The sequence below is a fragment of the Hemiscyllium ocellatum genome, chromosome 20, assembly GCF_020745735.1.
Source record: "Hemiscyllium ocellatum isolate sHemOce1 chromosome 20, sHemOce1.pat.X.cur, whole genome shotgun sequence".
Lineage (NCBI taxonomy): Eukaryota > Metazoa > Chordata > Chondrichthyes > Orectolobiformes > Hemiscylliidae > Hemiscyllium > Hemiscyllium ocellatum.
Genome location: NC_083420.1, coordinates 25,814,926 through 25,834,753, shown reverse-complemented (window position 1 = coordinate 25,834,753; position 19,828 = coordinate 25,814,926). Strand labels below are relative to the sequence as shown.

At 41.2% G+C, this 19,828-nt stretch overlaps 1 protein-coding gene across 2 annotated transcripts; it reads left to right on the top strand.

Moving 5' to 3' along the window:
• The first annotated feature begins 2,124 nt into the window (after positions 1 to 2,124).
• LOC132825422 (nucleoside diphosphate kinase A-like) lies at positions 2,125 to 19,493 on the top strand. 2 transcript variants are annotated; one of them, XM_060840670.1, is made up of 5 exons: positions 2,125 to 2,305; positions 6,286 to 6,413; positions 11,381 to 11,482; positions 11,934 to 12,046; positions 18,388 to 19,493. In XM_060840670.1, exons 1-5 carry the CDS (start codon positions 2,188 to 2,190, stop codon positions 18,506 to 18,508), a joined length of 582 nt encoding a protein of 193 aa, XP_060696653.1. In that variant the 5' UTR covers positions 2,125 to 2,187; the 3' UTR covers positions 18,509 to 19,493. The 2 variants fall into 2 exon arrangements, with proteins under 2 accessions (XP_060696653.1, XP_060696652.1); XM_060840669.1 differs by lacking the exon at positions 18,388 to 19,493 and adding an exon at positions 12,704 to 13,648.
• Positions 19,494 to 19,828: the final 335 nt, after the last annotated feature.

Here is a 19,828-nt window from a genome sequence, read left to right as displayed (position 1 = left end):
ATTCACTTATCTACAAAGCATAAAATTACAGTAAATAATCACTTTTTATTCCAGGAAATAATTACTGTAAGTGTGAGAAAGGACTTTTGCCGTAGTGCTCTCAGATCACATGGAACTGGGACCTGTATTCATATAATCCTAGCAGAACATCCTTTTGCGCTGTATCTAAATAGTTATTTAACAGAACCTGTTAATATTATGTTATAAAAACATGATTGCACAATTAATTCTCAAACAAAAAAATTGGATTAGATCTTTATGTTCTGCTTGACAATTTCTACAATATAAATTGAGAATAAAATAATATGGCTTAAACATCACAAGTTGAAATGATTCCAATGTGGAGGATTTGCACTGGTGTTCCTGTCAAGTAACATAACTTAACATGCATCTTAAAGTATTCCCCAATAAATTGGTTTTGAAGTGCAGTCATTGTCGTCGACATATGGAAGAGAAAACAAAAACCTGCAGGTGCTGGAATCCAAGGTGGACAAACAGGAGGCTGGAAGAACATACCAAGCCAGGTAGCATCAGGAGGTGAAGTCAACGTTTTGGGTGTAACCCTTCTTCAGGACTGGGGATGGGTGTATGGGGAGATGCAGAAAAAGGGGCTGGGGGATAGGGAGAGGTGCAGTGTGGTGAGGTTGAGATAGGTGGGCACAGAGGGTACGATCTGATTGGTTGATGGGGAATGAATCTGGTTGGTGTCTGGAAGGGAGATTCAATCGGAGGAATGGAGATGGGTGGAAAAAGTCTGAGAATGAGAAAGGAGGTTATGAAATTGGAAAACGCAGAAGTTGGGTTCTCTGGGTTGTATGCTGTCTAGGAAAGATGATGTGGTGTACTTCCAATTTGCTGTCTAATTGCTGTGGAAATGGAAGAGGCAGAGGATGGTCATGTCAGAAAGGGAATTAAAATGGGTGGTGACTGGGAAGTCTAGTTAGCCCATCCAGGCCTGGCTGAGATGCAGGGACTATTCCCTTTACCAATCTTTGATTTACGCCACTCTCCCGATCAACACTCCTAAACCCCCAGATACCTTCCCCCTGCAACCATAGAAGATGCAAAACCTGCCAGCGACCCATTTTCCCCCTTTTCCCCCCCCCTCCCCCCCCCCCCCTCCTTCCCCCTCCTTTCCCCCCCCCCCCCCCCCATACTCCACCCAGGGCCCCAACACCTGTCTCTCCTCCAACCTTGTTTACTGTGTCTGGTGTACCCAATGTAGTCTTCTCTACAGCAGGGAGACCAAACTTAGCTTGGGGAAAGGTTAGTGAAGTCAGGCCCGCAGAGGATAACCAGACCTCTCTGTCACCATCTATTTAAATTCCCCTTTCCACTCTCTTTTCTGACATGACCATCCTCAGCCACCTCCATTGCAGCGACAATTCAAACAGCAATCTGGAAGAACCACACCTCATCTTCCACCTGGGCGGCAGCCTATAGCCCAGAGGATTCAAAGTAGAGTTCTTCAATTTCATAAACTTCCATCTCATCCCCAAACCTTTTCCACACTATTCCACCCCCCCCCCTCCCCATTCCTCTGATCGAACCCTCTACCTGTGCTCACCTATCCTACCTCACCATCCCTTCCCCTTTTCTCTCCAGCTCTCCTTACACCTAGTCCTGAAGAAGGGTTACCCTGGAAACGTTGACTTGTCTACTTCCTGATGCTGCCAGGCTTGCTGTGCCCTTCCACCCCCTCACCCCCTCACCCCCTCCCCCCCTCCCCCTTATCTCCAACACATGGAGGCCAAATTGTTCACTTCAAAGTTCGACAACTAAGCAAGAGAGAGTGAATACATAAACTGGTTTGGTGGGTAAGGGAAGTTCAATGATCAAATTACAGGAAGAATGTTGTGCTCTTTTAATAGCGTCTTGCTTCTGAAAAGAAAATACTTTTATCTACACCATGGTCCCCTATTGCAGTATTACCTCTGACTATACACAGCGTTGAACCTTCCTGTAGCCGAGCACTGCTTGTTCCATCTCATGAGGACAAGTTTAGTAAATAGTTTAAGGTGCAGAAGATTCAGAACGCTATTGGTGGAGGGAGCTGATGCTGGGCTCTGATTGGTGCTGTTCTGCTGGGCTGGGATTGGTGGAGGGGTGTGTTACAGACAGACGCCTAGTTCCGCGTCCGGGCTGTGGGGACTGAGGCGGAGGAAGCGGCTCCCGGCCCCTGGAGTGATGTTGCTGCGGGGACTGAGGCGATGGCTAAAAGGGGGGGTGGTTCGCGGCTTTCCTCCGCCTGTAGAGACCCCCAGGCTGGCCTGGGCCGCCGTTGGAATCCGTTTCTACTCAGCGGGTAAGTACCGGGCCCTTGCTCCAAACTTTCCGCTGCGAGTTTGGAAACAAAGAACTTGTGGCTCGTTGTAATGTCGAGGCCAAATTATTGTTAATAAGTTGATTCATATTCGTGCAACTGGTATGGAGGTTGCTGTGACAATAAGAATATTTTAATGTTATTTTGCATCTGTTTCTGTGCCAGTCCCTAAGTATGTCAGTCAGTTAGTTACTGGGTTTATTTATTTATTCCGAGCTCAGCAGGACGCGGGTGAAATGATTTTTGAGTTTCCAAGCGAGGCACATCCGAAAATATGATTCCTGCATAAAGTTATTTATTTATTTTAGTGTGATCTTGGGTTGAGTGATTGAATTTAATTCATTAGGGATGATAAAAAATAAATTTTTAAGTTGATTTGTAGTTGAAAATTCCTGGTTGATGGGAGAGCAGTCCACAGAGTGGCTGTGTTCTTTTGGGCAAATTGCTCACGAGTTCTAACAGCGTCATGAATGTGACTACAGTAATTTGTCATGAACCTAATGGCAACACGTCCTTCTGTTTAAACAGATTTGATTTCGTTTCAGAATTTTTTTCAATTAAAGCTTAACTTCATTCAAGTAAATATAATTAAGTAGATTTCAAATTTGCGTGCTTACACAACTGATTCATTGTTGTGAACCCTTGGCATTGAAAACAAATATTTTTTTTTAAAAAGTATCTTATTTATAGACAGGATATCAGATGCTTTCGTTTGTTACTGTCTTAACTAACTTCTTTTAACTGCATTGCAAAGAATTGTGGCACCTCCAGCCTGGTTTAATTTGTAACTTGCTCCACCGGGTTACCTTGAAAGGGAAATGGTGATACGTACTGTTGGCCTCCACCGCTCGATAATGTCCCTGCACAGCCAGATTTGAGTACAAATAATCAAGGGGCAAAAACTGTTGGATAACGGATAGAGTCACGTGGCTCAAAATACTGATAGTTTCTCTCCACTAATGCTGCCAGACCTGCTGAGTTTCTCCAGCAATTTTTGTTTCCGCTCTCCAGTATGCACAATTCTCATTTGTTTAACTAATCAGGAGAATTGTTTTAATGAAGTTGCAACATTTGTTTAGCTTCAGTAGAATGGATGAAAAATTAAGGTGTCAAAGTTAATTACATCAAGTTAACCGTGTGATGTACAACTGTTAACAAAATTACTCTAAAATATTTTCTCTTCAGCCTGTTCAGTGATGTTAATAAGCACCTTTTTTTGGAGCAGGTGGGACCTGGGCCTTCTGCTTCAGAGGTAGGGACATGAGACTCGGATTCAAGTCCCACCTGCTCCAAAGGTGTGTAATAAAATCTCTTGACAGACTGAGCTATTGAATCATGATAGCCCCTTCATCTTCAGACACAATTTTTGTTCATCCATTGGATAAGCATGTGGCTGATGAGGTCAGCACTTCATACACATTTATGGCAAAGGCAGTGTAAACTTCCAGCTAAGTGGTTCGTTAGGTCATTTTGAGGCATTTGTAATTGCCCAGAATTGGGCAAATAGAGTGGGTTTCCCTCCCTGAAGAACAGGGCCGTAAAAATAAAAAGTAGCTTCATAGACAATATTATTAATTTTAATTCAATTGTATTTTGAATTCAAATTGTCGTAGTGGGGTTTGAACTAATCTTTCCAGATTGTCAATTTTACTTTTCATTAAGAGACCCACCATGTTATCATATTCTTTGAAATGAATTAAACTTGGTGTCGTGTTGATATTACTGTAACTGTTCATGTCTGAATGCTGTAGAATGTTACTGTCAACCTAAAACTACTCCATTAGATCTGGTTGGGAGATTCTGTTCGATATAATGGTAGCTTCTGTTTGTGATTTGTCTGTTCCAATCTATTGATTAGAATTGATGTGTGTACAAACGAAAGCCTAGCTCAAGGCACCCTTCACCTGGCCTTTTATGGTTTACTTCCTTTCATGTCAGGTTTCCAGCCCATGTTACAATGCAGTACACACCACAGCTAAATAATATCATTGGTATTATTATCATTATTTGCATGGATGAGTTCTGCCTGTAGTTGCAACATCTCGACTTTCAGACGAGATCCCACAACCAGATTTGTCACAATCCTCATGGAGGAATAGGCTAAAGGGCAACATGAATCTCTCACATAAACACCACTCTTTCAGAACAAACACTTTTGCAGAGCCTTCCAAATCCATTCTGTGTCACCTAAGGGCAAGGACAGCAGGTGCATGAAACACTGCTGTGCCAAGTCGCACAATGTCCTCCTTTCTTTGTGATCATGTGTTCAAAATCCTGGAACTTAGCCTGATAACTTTGAGATCACCTTCACTACAGACTGCAGTGGTTCAAGAAAGCCGCCACCATCTTTTCAAGGTCCCCTAGAGGCGGGCAATAACTGCTGGTCATGTCAGTGAAGCCTGCATTTGGAAAATGTTATTTTTTTAAAGGTTTTTTTAAATTGACCTGTTTAGGGATATTATTACACATCTCTAGAGCAGGTCTCCTGGATCAGAGATAGAGACACCTTTTTTAAATGCTGTTGTTAGCAATTTAAATCAGTTATCTAATCTACTCAAATTCAGAGCTGACTTTGTATCTGACCTGTTAAATAAATAACACCTATTGCCCTTCAGTACAAGCAATTCATATTGAGGCTCGGCATAAATTGCTTGCTTTATTTGAACAGCACTTAATCTAGCTTACTGGCTTGTGACAGATTTATAAATAGACAAATACAGATGTAGTTGTGAAGGAAGCCACTGTTTCAAGGTTGCTTGAATGGATAATATATTTTGTTCTTGCAATTGAACCCCTCCAAATGTTAGTGTAAATTTGGAAAGTAGCAAGTTTTTTTTTAAACCCCTTACTGCTGATAGATGTTTAAACATCTGCTGTAAAAGTGCATTTTATACTCGGTAAGAGATCTTCAAATAAAATTAGTGCCTGTGGTGTAAGCAGTGTTGTCATATGAACACCTGTGCTAGTCAGTGCTTTCCAATGGGCAAGTTCAGTATTAGAGGTATATATGTTTATATGGATTTCTGTAAAGCACTGTAATACTCTTTACAATGGACCTTTCTACTTCTTGAAAGGCTTTGTACCTGAGATTTTGAGCAATAAAGTGAACTGACCAGCCTCATCAATGTTGTTTCTTTTGTGACTTTACTATGTATACAGATGCTTTAAAATACATCATACTGAAAGTAGCCATATTTATTCATTTGGCATTCCCTGTTTAAGCTGTTATTAAAGAATGTGTGTTGCCTATAAATATACAAGAAGCAGCGATTCAGGCCTATGAGACTCTTCTGACATTCTGTTATCACGGCTGCTTTGGTTTCATGATCTTTAACACTCAAAAGAAATTCCAATGTGATCTTTTTTTAAATTTAATAATGAAAGACCCCAAACTTTTACGTAACATGCTTCTCACTGACCGATACATTGCTCCTAAGAATGTGTGTGTGTTTTTGAGGGGAGGGAGGAGAAGGTGGTTGAGGGAATTGGGGTTGGTGGAGAAAAAGGAGGAAGGTGGTGTAGGGAATGATGGAAAGAGGTGAAGGGGATTATGGGGAGGTGGACAAGGAGGAAAAGGAAGGTGGAATGGAGTGCACTTGGCTTAGATATAAACGAGGCACGGTGGCTCAGTAGTTAGCACTGCTGCCTCACAGCACCAGGGTCCCAGATTTGATTCCAGCTTCGGGTGACTGTCTGTCTGTGTGGAGTTTGCATATTCTCCCAGTGTCTGCGTGGGTTTTCTCCAGGTGCTCCAGTTTCCTCCCACAGTCCAAAGATGTCAGGTCATGTGAATCGGCTATGCTAAATTGCCCGTAGTGTTAGGTGCATTAGAGGGAAATGGGTCTGAGTGGGTTTCTCTTTGGAGGATCGGTGTGGACTGGTTGGGCCGAAGGGCCTGTTTCTACACTGTAGGGAATCTAATCTAATCATACCAATTTCTAATCTTTTTCCTCCTCATACAGGGATTGAGATTCATGAGCAAACACTAGTGGCTGTGAAACCAGATGGAGTCCAAAGGCAGCTCGTTGGAGAAATCATCCAACGGTTTGAGAAGAGGGGATTCCAGCTAATGGGGCTGAAACTTGTGCAGGTACAATAAGGGCTGACTGATAGATTAAGTCTGCCAGAGTTGGTGGCATGATTGTGTACAGTTAGGATGGAGTTGTCATGAGGTCCTCAGCATAGACTCCCAGCACCATTATATCCCGTGGTGTCAGGTCAGACTCTGACCCGTAGGTTAACATCTATCACTGTTCCTGGCTATTGAATCAGTACTCTTTCTTGTTGGAGTTGGCAAGGGCAAAAGTATATTGAGTGGGAGTCTTCACTGTCCATCAAGAATACCTCAATCACACCAATTCTGACTGAGCTGATGGAGTTCTTAAGGACATATCTGCCAGGCGTGGTCTGCCACAGGTGATGAGGGAACAAAGGGAAAATCCTAAGACACCATGATCTCTCAAATCGATCTGTTATAGGTGCATTTGTCCATAATAAGGTAGGAATCATTTATGAAGACCATATCTTGTCACCACACTGAGCATAATTTTGTATTATGTTACCATTGTATTAAATAGGATATATTCAGAACAAATGTAGCAATTCGGCAAATATGGCATTGCACTGTCAGCAGAATTCAATTCAACAACACCTGTAACCTCAAGGCCCAGAACATCTTTCACTCTTCCATCATTATCAAGCCAAGAGGTTAATCCTGGTTCAATGAAGTGTGCAAGAGGGCCTGCTAGGTAGGAGCAGCACCAGGCTTTCTTAAAAATGAGTTGTTAAACTGATGAAGCTATAACATGGAACTACTTAGTAAACCAAACAGCTAAAGCAGTATTAAAGGATACAAATATAGTCTTATGCCAATGGATAATATCAATGCTCTGTAATCTTGTCGGCAATTAAACTAACTGCAGCAGAAGGCTCTGTAGATATTCTCATCTTCACTGATGGTGGAGCCCAGCATATTGATGCAAATTGCAAAGCAGATGAAATAGATGTAATTGCAATCATATTGATCCAGAAGTGCCAAGTAGACACTCTGTGATATCAAGAAACAGCTGAAAACGCTGGATACTGCTGAATTTATGGACATTGAAGATATGCCAGCACTGAAAACCTGTGCTCTAGAACTGGCATAGTCAAGTAGTTCTAGTACAGCTGCAACACCAACATCTATCCAACAACGTGGAGAATGTAAACAATTTAAATACCGTGATTACAAGAGTTGATTAGAGGTTGGAAATTCTGTAATGAGTAATTCCTGTCCTGAGTCCTCAAGCCCTGTCCACCACCCACACTTTGGACAAAAATGTTCAAGTAAAGATTTAAACAAGCAGTGCTGAAGAACTCTCTCTCAAATTGAGTTTATGATCCTAATTTGCACGGACCCCACCACCAGGGATATATTTCCCTCCCCTCCCCTATCAGCGTTCCGCAAAGACCACTCCCTCCGTGACTCCCTCGTCAGCTCCACACCCCCCACCAACCCAACCTCCACTCCCGGCACCTTCCCCTGCAACCGCAGGAAATGTAAAACTTGCGCCCACACCTCCTCCCTTACTTCTCTCTAAGGCCCCAAGGGATCCTTCCATATCCGCCACAAATTCACCTGCACCTCCACACACATCATCTATTGCATCCGCTGCACCCGATGTGGCCGCCTCTATATTGGGGAGATGGGCTGCCTACTTGCGGAACGCTTCAGGAAACACCTCTGGGACGCCCGGACCAACCAACCCAATCACCCCGTGGCTCAACACTTTAACACTCCCTCCCACTCCACCGAGGACATGCAGGTCCTTGGACTCCTCCATCGGCAGAACATAACAACACGACGGTTGGAGGAAGAGCGCCTCATCTTCTGCCTGGGAACCCTCCAACCACAAGGAATGAACTCCGATTTCTCCAGTTTCCTCATTTCCCCTCCCCCCACCTTGTCTCAGTCGGTTCCCTCAACTCAGCACCGCCCTCCTAACCTGCAATCCTCTTCCTGACCTCTCCGCCCCCACCCCCACTCCGGCCTATCACCCTCACCTTGACCTCCTTCCACCTATCACATCTCCATCGCCCCTCCTCCCTACCTTTTTATCTTAGCCTGCCTGGTGCACACTCCTTATTCCTGATGAAGGGCTCTGGCCCGAAACGTCGAATTTCCTGTTCCTTGGATGCTGCCTAACCTGCTGTGCCTTAACCAGCAACACATTTTCAGCATTGTATGAGAAAAGTCCATAATGTTTTCTGGTGCAGTGGTAAATGACACAAAGTCTAGATAAAATGTCAGAGAAAAATGGTTCCATGCAGGGAGCTTCTACGCACATTTAAATTTGGACGGATTCAATTTCTGGAATTAGATGTGATGGAGCAAATTATATTTGTCTTAAATCCATTCATTTAAGTCAGGAGTGTGATGGAATACTCTCCAATTGTTTCAGTGAGTGCAGACTCAACACCCAAGAAGCTCAACACAATCCAGGACAAAGCAGTGCACTTGTGGGTACTCCTCCAACTTAAACATTCGTTGCCTGTACCACAAACACAGTGGCAGCAGGGTGTGCATGTACAGAATGTGCTGCAGGAACTTGCCAAGACTAATTCAACAGTCCCTTCCAAAGTCCATGACCACTTTAACCTAGAGCTGTGGTCTCTGATGTATAGATTCTGATCGACTGTCAATCTCACTACATGCCTGCGTTCTTTCACCATGGGCAACTCCACTGTCATGCTGCCCTGTAACTTTTGCTTGTGGGGGTCATGCAGCTAGAGAGAATGAATGCTATTAACAGGCTTTGCCAGCTTGTTGCATCATGTTTCAGTTTAATCCAGTGAGGTATCATTACGATCTGCATTTTTGTGACGGCAATATAATTAATTGAGTAGAAGTATCCTAGAAACTGCGTGAAGCCAGTATATTTACGGTATTGAAAACATAGGAAACTTTTCAACTTGTGTTCTTGTAGACGCTGTCCAAGAGCTGCTCGGCTAGTCCCACTCTTCCACCTGTTTGCTGTATTTCTGCATTTTTTTCCTCATTGCTTGTCTAATAGGTCTTGACAGGACAAAAAAAAATTACGGAGAATGCTACCACATCCCATATTTAATATTAAGCTAACCAAGGGTCCTGGGGGAAAACAAAATTGCGACCATAGAAGTGATCTCCTGTGCCTCTTAGCTTGAAAGCACTCAGCAACATTCTGGATGTTCTAGATGCGAGGATCCATTGCAGTATAACCAGTGTGATGTTACACACCTCAAGGTGAAGTAATAATAATGAGTGATAAACCTGGACCATCTAAATTAACTAAAAATGTACACCTTCCACATAGAATGAGAAAATGAATTTCTGTTCACAACTGTAGAAGATGAGAGCATGTGTCTTGGAAATGTCACCAAGTTATACTGCTGAGTAAGAAGGGGAATTTGGAACAACACCCTGATCCATTATAAATTCAAACATAGTTTTCCTTTGGACAGCATGCTTTGGACAAAAGTGTTCAAGTAAAGATTTAAACAAGCAGTGCTGAAGGGCTCTCTCTCGAATTGAGTATACGATCCTAATCAGCATTGTATGAGAAAAGTCCACAATGTTTTCTGGTGCAGTGACAAATGACACAAAGTCTAGATAAAATGTCAGAGAAAAATGGTTCCATGCAGGGAACTTCTACGCACATTTAAATTTTAGACAGATTCAATCTCTGGAATTAGATGTGATGGAACAAATTATATTTGTCTCAAATCCATTCATTTAAGTTGACATTGGATTGGTTACCAAATTTTGATTTTAGAGAGCAGTGGAGTTGACATTAAGACTATTAATCTGCAAAAGATCAAGAGGCACCAATTTTTGAGACTCAAAACAGTGGGGAAATACCCACTTCTGTCATCCTGTGCATTTAAGATGAAAGCTTGCTTTGACTCCATATATCTTGAGACAGTGTTCTCCCAAATGAAGATAATCAAGTCCAAGTATCAGAACTGTGTCTCTCAAAACAGGGATTTTAAATTAGACTCCTTACAGTATGGAAACAGGCCCTTTGGCCCAACAAGTCCACACCGACCCTCCGAAGAGTAACCCACCCCGACCCTATGTTTACCCCTGCCTAATGCATCTAGCACTACGGACAATTTAGCATCTTTTGGATTGTGGGGGGAGAATGTGCAAACTCCACACAGACAGTTGTCCGAGGCTGGAATCGAGCCCAGGTTGTGCTCTGAGGCAGCAGTGCTAACCACTGAGCCACCGTGTCGCCCCACCATTGACTGGCAGTCTCATTACAATCTAGACATCACATTATGTCAGTGCATTTTTGTCACACTGAGGCGTGGTGAGTAAAGGACAAAATGAAATATTAAGGTTTTACATATAAAGTGCTAAAATCTGTTCATTCTGTATTTTCTGTAGGGTAATTACAGGATTGCACTTAAATTCAAAGTAAATGTGTGCTTAAAATAATTGGAGCTCGCTAACCTCTGACAAGTGTAGCAGGATCATTGGTTTCATTCTCCTGCAGGCCACATAACAGCCAAACATTGGAACTATATCAGCACTCATGCATTGTTGTCAGACCAAATTCTGGGAGAAACTCTTTTTTTTTCCCCTAAAGTATGTGGCTGTACCATGTGAATGACTGGTCCAAGATGTTAACATGGCATCACTTTCTCAATGAAAATGAGGGATGAGCAAGCAACAAAAGCTGGTCTTGCCAGAAATATCCACAGTCCATGCAAGAATTAAATTGCAATATTTCCCTGAGACTACAGCCATCTAATATTTTTGATATTGTTACAGATTATGTTGTTGGATCTTTTATATTCTTTTTGGTTTAACATTGTGTCCAGAAGACAGCCTCTGGCTACGTGGTGCACTCCATGTTCTGGTTGAGCTCCTCATTCCAATGCCACTTTATTTGTGCGTGTATGTGACGCTTTGCTGTTCTGGTGGGTCAACAGACTCAGTCACTGGAATAGTAAAATATCGAGTTGGAAGATGCATGTTCAGGGTTGTTGTAGACTTAGTGTGCTTGACTAACACATTCAATTACTTTGTTTCAGCCCTCTCGAGATGTGCTTTTGAAGCATTATCACGATCTGCAGGAGAAGCCTTTTTATTCTGCATTGATTCAGTACATGAGTTCGGGACCCATCATTCTTATGGTAAGAAATGGCAAGAAACAGTAATGCAGTATTAAGTATTGAAGGAGTTAACCTCTGAATCTGAGATTCCATTGCAGAAGGACAATGTATGTGAGAGAGATGATAATGTACATGGTGGCATCTCCATCACCTCTCCAACTTTGGCAGTAAAAGTGATGGAGATACCACCATGTATGTTATTATCTCTCTCCCTCTCTCTATATTCTTCCCCCAACCAACTAACCCCTCAACTCCCTTCTCTGACTGGATATATGAGGACTCTTGTTTGTTGCTATGTGGAGGGAAGTGGCACAGTAAATCTTGCCCATTTCTCCATCTTTTTCTAAACCTCTTGCACTTTCTTTCTGTTCCTTTAGTGTTAAAGCGTCATATCAGCTGTGCAGCCAAATGGTGACTGAAGCTTGAACCTCCTGCCTTGTCGTCTGCAATTAATGATGCTCTTGCCTTGCAGGTTTGGGAAGGTTGTGATGTAGTGCGTATATCCCGTATGATGGTGGGTGATACTGATCCTGCCTTGGCTCAACCAGGAACCGTGAGAGGAGACTTGTGTGTACACATTAGCAGGTAGGGTCGGATGGAAAAATGTAAAAATCTTTCACTGAATTAGTTGTGCCAGAGATGAAAGTAAGAGTTTGATCTTAGCTGGATTACCCATGTTCACAAAAATCAGCGAACCCCACTCACCACAAATCTCCTATTAGGGACATGTAGTAAGAACACTGATTTCATTATCCAACTAATTGAATTGAAATCTGTTTAAAGCTGTTTTGGTAGAAATAGCTGAATAGAGGAAATTATTCACGTTCACTGTGACCAGTATCTAAATAATAGCAGTTTTGAGACTGCTCTATCATTCAGTGTTATCATGGTTAATTCTCTAATTCATTTCAGTTCCCAAAAACAAAGGGAAACACAGTCAGTCTTAATCTTGAATATAATTAACAATCTACGTCTCTCTGGAGTGTAAAATTCTTCCAAAAAGAATCAGAGAAAATTTTCCTTCTCTTGTCCTAAATGACTGACCCCTGCTTTGAGACCATGACCCCTATTACTGGACCTGACAGCAGGGAAAGCAGCAGAAGAATTGTATTCCACTATGATCTTTAACCTCGTATCCCTCACTCTCTAATCATTACTATCAATCCAGATAACTTCATTTTTGGTCTAATGAGGAATGTAGAAAGTGTTGCACCAGATATTAATAAATGTGTGCTTCTGAAGATACAGATTACAGAATTATGTGCATGCTGAACAGAAGAAACAATCCCCCAACCAGCAGATTGGACTGAAGCTCTGTGGTTCTGCCTCATCCTATGATGAAAGAAATGGACAACTAAATAACATTATGAACATCCACATTTTCAATATGCTGCCAGAGTTGCTGAGTATTTCCAGCAATAATTTTTTTAAAAATATTGATGGTTTAAAGTGGAAAATAGCCCAGCTATATTCTGTCTACAGGTAGGGTTGCATGCTGTTGGCTACTGGACTAGTAATCCAGCAAATGTTCTGGGGACGTCGGATCAAATCTCACCTTGAGTGAGTCAGAAACAAAAGTTCATATCCCACCTTTTCAAATGTGAAGTTTGAAGTTTTATTCCAGATTTAAGAAACAGAACGAACATCAGCAATAGTGATCATAAGCTTCTGAACCATTATAAAACGGCATCTGCTTCATTAATGTTCTTGTAAAAGAATGAAATTTGCTATCCTTAAACTGTGGTATACATGTGACTTGAGCAATATTTTTGAGATAAATATCTGAGGAGAAAGTCTCTTAATTGTATTCAAGGCAACAGCTCTCCTCTAACTTCTCCAAGAGCAAAAAAGAATAATGTCACATACCAGCTTTACTGCCAATACTCACTTCCTCTGAAATAAAACATCCGTCAAATTTTATTAGACTTTGAAAAGCGTCATTTTCTTGTCCTTCTAAATTCCAGAGATTACAGGTTCATTTCAGCTCAATCACTCTGCAGGATAATCTGCTCATGTTCATCCCTCTTTACAAGATTATTGTATCTTATGGCAGGGAGACCAAAATTGCTCTAGTTGTATGAAATTGGAGATTTCATTGTTCCTGCAATAAAATATTAGTGAACCCTTTGCCACCTTAACTCCTTGCTCTGCCTGCTTGTTAATTTTCTGTAGTTCATTTACTAGGACACAGATCCCTATGAATTCAACCATTTATTGGTTACAAGGATAAACAATTTCCAGTTTTCTCCATTAATTGTGCCCAAGTGCATCATTTCATACTTTCCCCAAATGAACTTCCATTTTCAACCATTTACGTAATCAGTTAACCAGTCTGTATTCCCTTTGCAGCCACCTTATATCCTCCTCCCAGCTCACTTCATATCCTTTCTTTATATCTTCAGAAAACTTGGATACATTTTACTCTATCCCCTCATCTTAATGAGTGATGTTAGTTGTGGGGGAAAAATCTATTTTCTAATCAATCTGTTCAGAGATGTTATCACACACCTCCTGACCAGGTGAGACTTGAGCCCAGACTTCCTGGTATAAAGATATTATTGCATAACAAGAGCCCCCTGGTATCAAATGTACTGATTAAAAAGTTACAGCATAACATCCTAAAAAATGATCCATTTACCATTACTCACATTTCCTTGGCATACTAATTCTGTCCATGTCACTCCCATGAACCCTTATCTTGTGTAATACGTGTTGTGCGGCATTTTATTAAATGCCTTCCAAACTGTCTAAGGATACTAAATCTTTCTTTGTGTCTTCAATAACAACCCCAAACAATTCTTAATATATTTGTCAAATGTAACCATTCCATTTCAGTTAACTGTTGTTTCTAATCATTGTTATTTTGCAAATACGTTGCAATGTTATTAATAAACTCCAGCATTTTTTCTACTATCAACATCTGATTAACTGTCCTGTTTCCTTTGCTGTCAAGCAGGACTATGTCTATTATATAGGGCCTTTCTGGAATCTATAATTCTAACAGATCAAAACTAAAGCACAAGAACATAAGCAGGCCATTCAACCCCTCAATCCTACCCCACATTTCTATGTAATCATAGTTGATCTCTCCCAAGCCTCAACACCTCGTGTCAACTCCTAATATTTAAAAAGTCTGTCTCCTTCTTTAAATGCTTTGTGATCTAACCTCCACAACTCGAGGTATAGCAAGCTAACATCGAATCTGGATTACTCTTACTCTTCAAATGCTGCGATTTCCAGCATTTTTTTGTTTTCAGTTTAAATGAGAGGTCTTATTTTAAACTGTCCCCAAATTTGAGATTTCCCATTAATGGAAATTGGGACCAGAACTGTACCCAATATTCAAGATGCTGATTGACTAACAGCTTGACAGTTGTAACAAGACTTCCTTGCATTTTAAAACTCCAAGCTCCTAGCAATAAAAGCCATAATTCCAAAATGCAGCCCACTGGGTCAAAGGGATTTATCTGATTCACATCACAATAATTCCTGTGCTCTTCTAAAAATATTTTAGTTGAATAAGGCTACTTGTACACCTCAAATGTATAGTTGACCCTAATCTAAGTTTCCAATCCTATAACCTTTTTAATAAAAACTAGTTCTTGGGTCTCTGATTGGGAGTCATAGCTGGTGGATGGCAGAAGACTACAATACTCCCAGTGGAAATTCAATCTGTGAACTCTTCCATTTCCTGAGAAACACAATATTAATAGTGCTGTATGGCTGGCTTTTAAAGTGAAGCTCCTCGACTGTACAATACTAAGTATCACCTACATTAGAACAAAATCAAAAAACTGGAGGCCTGTGACCAGCGATCACTTTTGTTTGTCATTTTTATATAAATGAATTAGATAAGAATATGGAAAGCATGGTTAGTAAGTTTGTGGATGATTGGTGGCATAGTAGACAGTGAAGAAGGTTATCGAAGATTACAGATCTTGATCAATCAGGTCAATGGGATGTAAAACAGATGAGATTTAATTTGGATAAATGAGAGGTATTGCATTTTGGTAAAACAAACAAAGGCCAGACTTGAACAATTAAAAGTAGGACTTTGTGTAGTGTTATAAAATAGAGACACAGAGGGGTACAGGGAATAACTCTTTGAAGTTTACATCGCATTTAGATAGGGTGGATAAGAGGATCATTGCTCAGATCTTGAGCATCAGAGTTGGGACATAACATTGAGGTTTACATGATGTTGGGGAGGCGTCCTCTGTAGTAGTAAGGATATTAATAGACCAGGAAAGGGTTCAGAAGAGATTTCAAGGAGAAAGTGAAGTCTGCAGATGCTGGAGATCAGAGCTGAAAATGTGTTGCTGGAAAGGCGCAGCAGGTCAGGCAGCATCCAAGGAACAGGAAATTCGACATTTCGGGCATAAGCCTGATGAAGGGTTTATTCCTGAAACGTCGAATTTCCTGTTCCTTGGATGCTGCCTGACCTGCTGCGCTTTTCCAGCAACACATTTTCAGTTCAGAAGAGATTTACCAGGATGATTGTGAGAATACAGGGTTTGAGTTATAAGGAGATGCTGGGACTTCTTTTTTCACTGGAGCAGAGGTAGAAAGGTGACTTTATCATGATTTTATAAATCTCTATAAAGGGTGAATTTGAGAGGGAGAAATTGGAATCAGATGTAACAGTATTACAGTTGAATAATGGCAACTACAGAGGCATGAGCTGACCAGAAGTGACTGGGTGAGGAAAGATAGTGGAACAGCAGGAGTTTCTGGGAGTAATCTTGGAGACAGCAAAAATGCATTCCCAGGAAAAAGCATATTAAAGGGAGCATGAGGCAACCATAGTTGACCAGGGAAGTCAGGGACAGTGCAAAAGAGACAGCATGTAATGTAGTGAAGGGCAGTGAGAAGCCTACAACGACCAACAGAGGACAACTTTTTAAAAAAAGGGAGAAAATTACATTGGGCTGTAAGATAAAAGATGATTGCAAAAATTTCCTTAGCAATGTAAAAGGCAAAAGGGGACATTCAGCTACTGGAGTAGTAATGGGGAACAAAGAAATGGCAGAGGAACTGACAAAGTACTTTGCATTAGTATTCATGGTTGAAGACCTGAGTAATATCCCAAACATTCTAGAGAGGTGGGGCCAGAGGGGAATGTGGCAGTCAGCAACCCACAGAAGGTGCAAGAAAAACAAAGGTTTGAAAGTGGATAAATCACCTCGACCAGATGGACTACACCCACGAGTTCTGAAGGAGATAGCTGAAGAGATAATTGAGGCATTAGTGATATCTTTCAGGAATCACTGGAGTCAGGGAGGGCCTCCGAGGACTGGAAAATCGCTAATGTAACCTCCCTTTTAAGGGAGTGAAGCAACGCAGGAAATTACAAGCCAATTAGCCTGACCTTGGCTGCCTGTAAGATTTTGGAATCCATTGTGAAGGATGAGATTTCTGAATACTTGGAAATGCATGGTAAAATAGGGCAAAGTCAGCATGGCTTCATCAAAGGAGTCATACCTGACAAATCTACGAGGAGGTAACAAGCAGGTTAGACCAAGGAGAACCAATGGATGTTACTTACCTAAACTTTCAGAAGGCCTTTGACAAGATGCTGCACAGGAGGCTGCTGAGTAAGATAAGACCCCACAATGTTAGAGGCAAGGTACTAGCATGGATAGAAGATTGGCTTTCTGGCAGAAAGTGGAGATAAAAGGATCCTTTTCAGTCAGTGGTGTTTTGCAAGGGTCAGTGTTGGGACCACAACTTTTAACTTTATGCATTAATGATTGAGATGAAGGAACTCGGGGCATTCTGGCTAGGTTTGAAGGTCATACAAAGTTAGGTGGAAGGACAGGTAGTATTGAGGAGGCTGCAGTTGGATTTAGAAAGTTAGGAGAGTGGGTAAACTGGCTGATGGGATAATAATGTGGCAAAGTGCGAGGTCATGCACTTTGGTAGGAAGAATAGAGGCAGAGACTATTTTCTAAATAGAGAGAAAATTCAGAAATCTCAAGTATAAAGGGATTTAAGTCACAGGGTTCTTGTAACTTGCAGGTTGAGTTAGTAGTTAAGTGCAGGGATGTAGCTCTGCAACTCTAGTCATATAACATTTGGAATATGGAGAGGAAATTTGGGCCCCATACCTCAGGAAGGATGTACTGGCCCTGGAATGGGTCCAGAGGAAGTTCACAAGAATGTTAGGCTTAATATGAGGAATGTTTGAGGACTCTGCATCTATGCTTGATGGAGTTTAGAAGGATGAGGGGGAATATAGTTGAAACTTACAGAATACTGAAAGGCCTGCATACAGCAGACATTGGGAAAATGTTTCCATTAGCAAGAGCGACTAAGACCGGATGGCACAGCCTTAGCCTAATGGATGACCCTTTGGAACAGAGAGATGAGGAGAAACTTCTTCAGCCAGAGAATGGTGAATCTATGGAATTCATTGCCACAGAAGGCTGTAAAGGCCAAGTTGTTGATTATATTTGAGACTGAAATAGGTTCTTGATTGTCATGGGGATCAAAGGTTAAGGGGAGAAAGCAGGAGAATGAGGTTGAGAAACTTATCAACCATGATGGAATGCCAGAGCAGACTCAATGGGCCAAATGGCTTAATTCCTGCTCCTGTGTCTTATGGGAGATTTTAAGACTCAGGGCATGTTTTTAAGGTGAGAGGAGAAAGATTATTTTTATACACATAGGGTGGTTCATGTGTGTGATTGAACTTCGAGGAAATGGTGGATGTGGGGTACATTTACAATGTTTAAAAGATGCATAAGCACATGAATAAGAAATGTTTGGAAGGGTATGGTCATCATGGACTACTTGGACCAGAGGATCTATTTCCATGCCGTATGGCTCTCATCTCTCCCATGTGTCTTCTAACTTTGCATAACTTCGGCCACTAAGACTCAACACACTACTTTGCAATAATCTGATTCTGCTGTCCTTCCTCACAGAAATGCCATCCATGCCAGTGACTCGGTCGAAGTGGCAAAGAAGGAAATTAGCTTATGGTTCCATCGCAATGAGCTGGTGGAATGGAAAAGTTGCACTATCAAGAACATGTACAATGTTTAAATATTTCCGCTGAATCAGCCAAAACAATAACTACCTCCAGTGACAGTGTTTCCATTTCACATTTTAAAGCTAGAAACATATTTCCATTATTGAGAGTTTTCTTAAATTCCTTCAATGGTGCTCCCATCTGACTTCATGCTAGGTGCTGGTAAACTGCAATAAAAGTCCTATAAATTGCTGATCAGCATTAAAATGGTTTCAAGCCAGTCAAATGGATCATTTTGTTAAAATTTTCTCATTACATTACAATGCAGCAAACTGCTTCACAGGAATTCTATCAAATGAAATTTGTCACCAAATATTAATATTAGACAGGTGAGAAAAATGCTTGGATTACACCATAGGTCTTAAGCAATAACTTAAAATGAAAGTTAGGGTGACAGAGGTTTGTGAAGAAAAATTGTGCTTTGAGCCAGTCACCTGAAGCTAGTGGTGGGGAGATTAAAATTACAAGTGTACAAATAGCTAGAAGCAGGGAAGCAGATGAGAAGCTGGGCACAAGGCGAGAGGACAGGTAAAGTCACAGAGATTTTAAAACAAGAATAAGAATTTTAAAATTGGAATTTGATGGTCTGGAACCTAAAATATTCTGAAATTTGTAAGATTAAAGTTTTTCCCTCCAACCCCCCCCCCCCCTCCCCCGACAGAATCCTTGCTTGCTGTTCTTAACTATGATTCTCACTTCAGTCAGATTATTGGTTTGTGATGAGCAAAGTTGGGTTACTTATTCAGTGCAGAAGTCGTTTAAGCCAACAGAATATTTCATGACAATCCACCATTTAGACAGGAGTTCTGTTACATTAGCCTATTATTTTGTGCATAAAACATCATTGGTCCATTAATCATAGGTACAGGGCAGCTAGGCTCACTCTGATGTTTCAGTATGACCACAACTGTTGTCAGGCCTTTGTTGTACCCTGTGTAATTTATCATTCTCTCTAAATTTCAAACTTGTGGAATGTAAATAAAAGCACCCTAACAAGGAGTCGTCTTGTGAGTAATTTATAATTCTGATTTCTTGCAATGGAAAAGTTAATCCAGATACTAAGAGGCTCAGTTTGCTTTGAGTTTCATTTCAATCATGTCATCAGTGTTTGACATGCTGGACTGTTTGCAGGCTTATGTTTGTCAAATAAATTCCTCTGACTATCAGATAATGATCCTGGTTTATTGAAGTATAGAACTTATACAGAAAAATGGTATAAATACAGCAAAGGATCCAACTAAAAAAAATACAAAAATCCAAAACAATTGGACAGAGTCACTCTTGATACTCAACTCCTGCAGAATGTCCCCATGTGTGAATTAAATCTCATATCT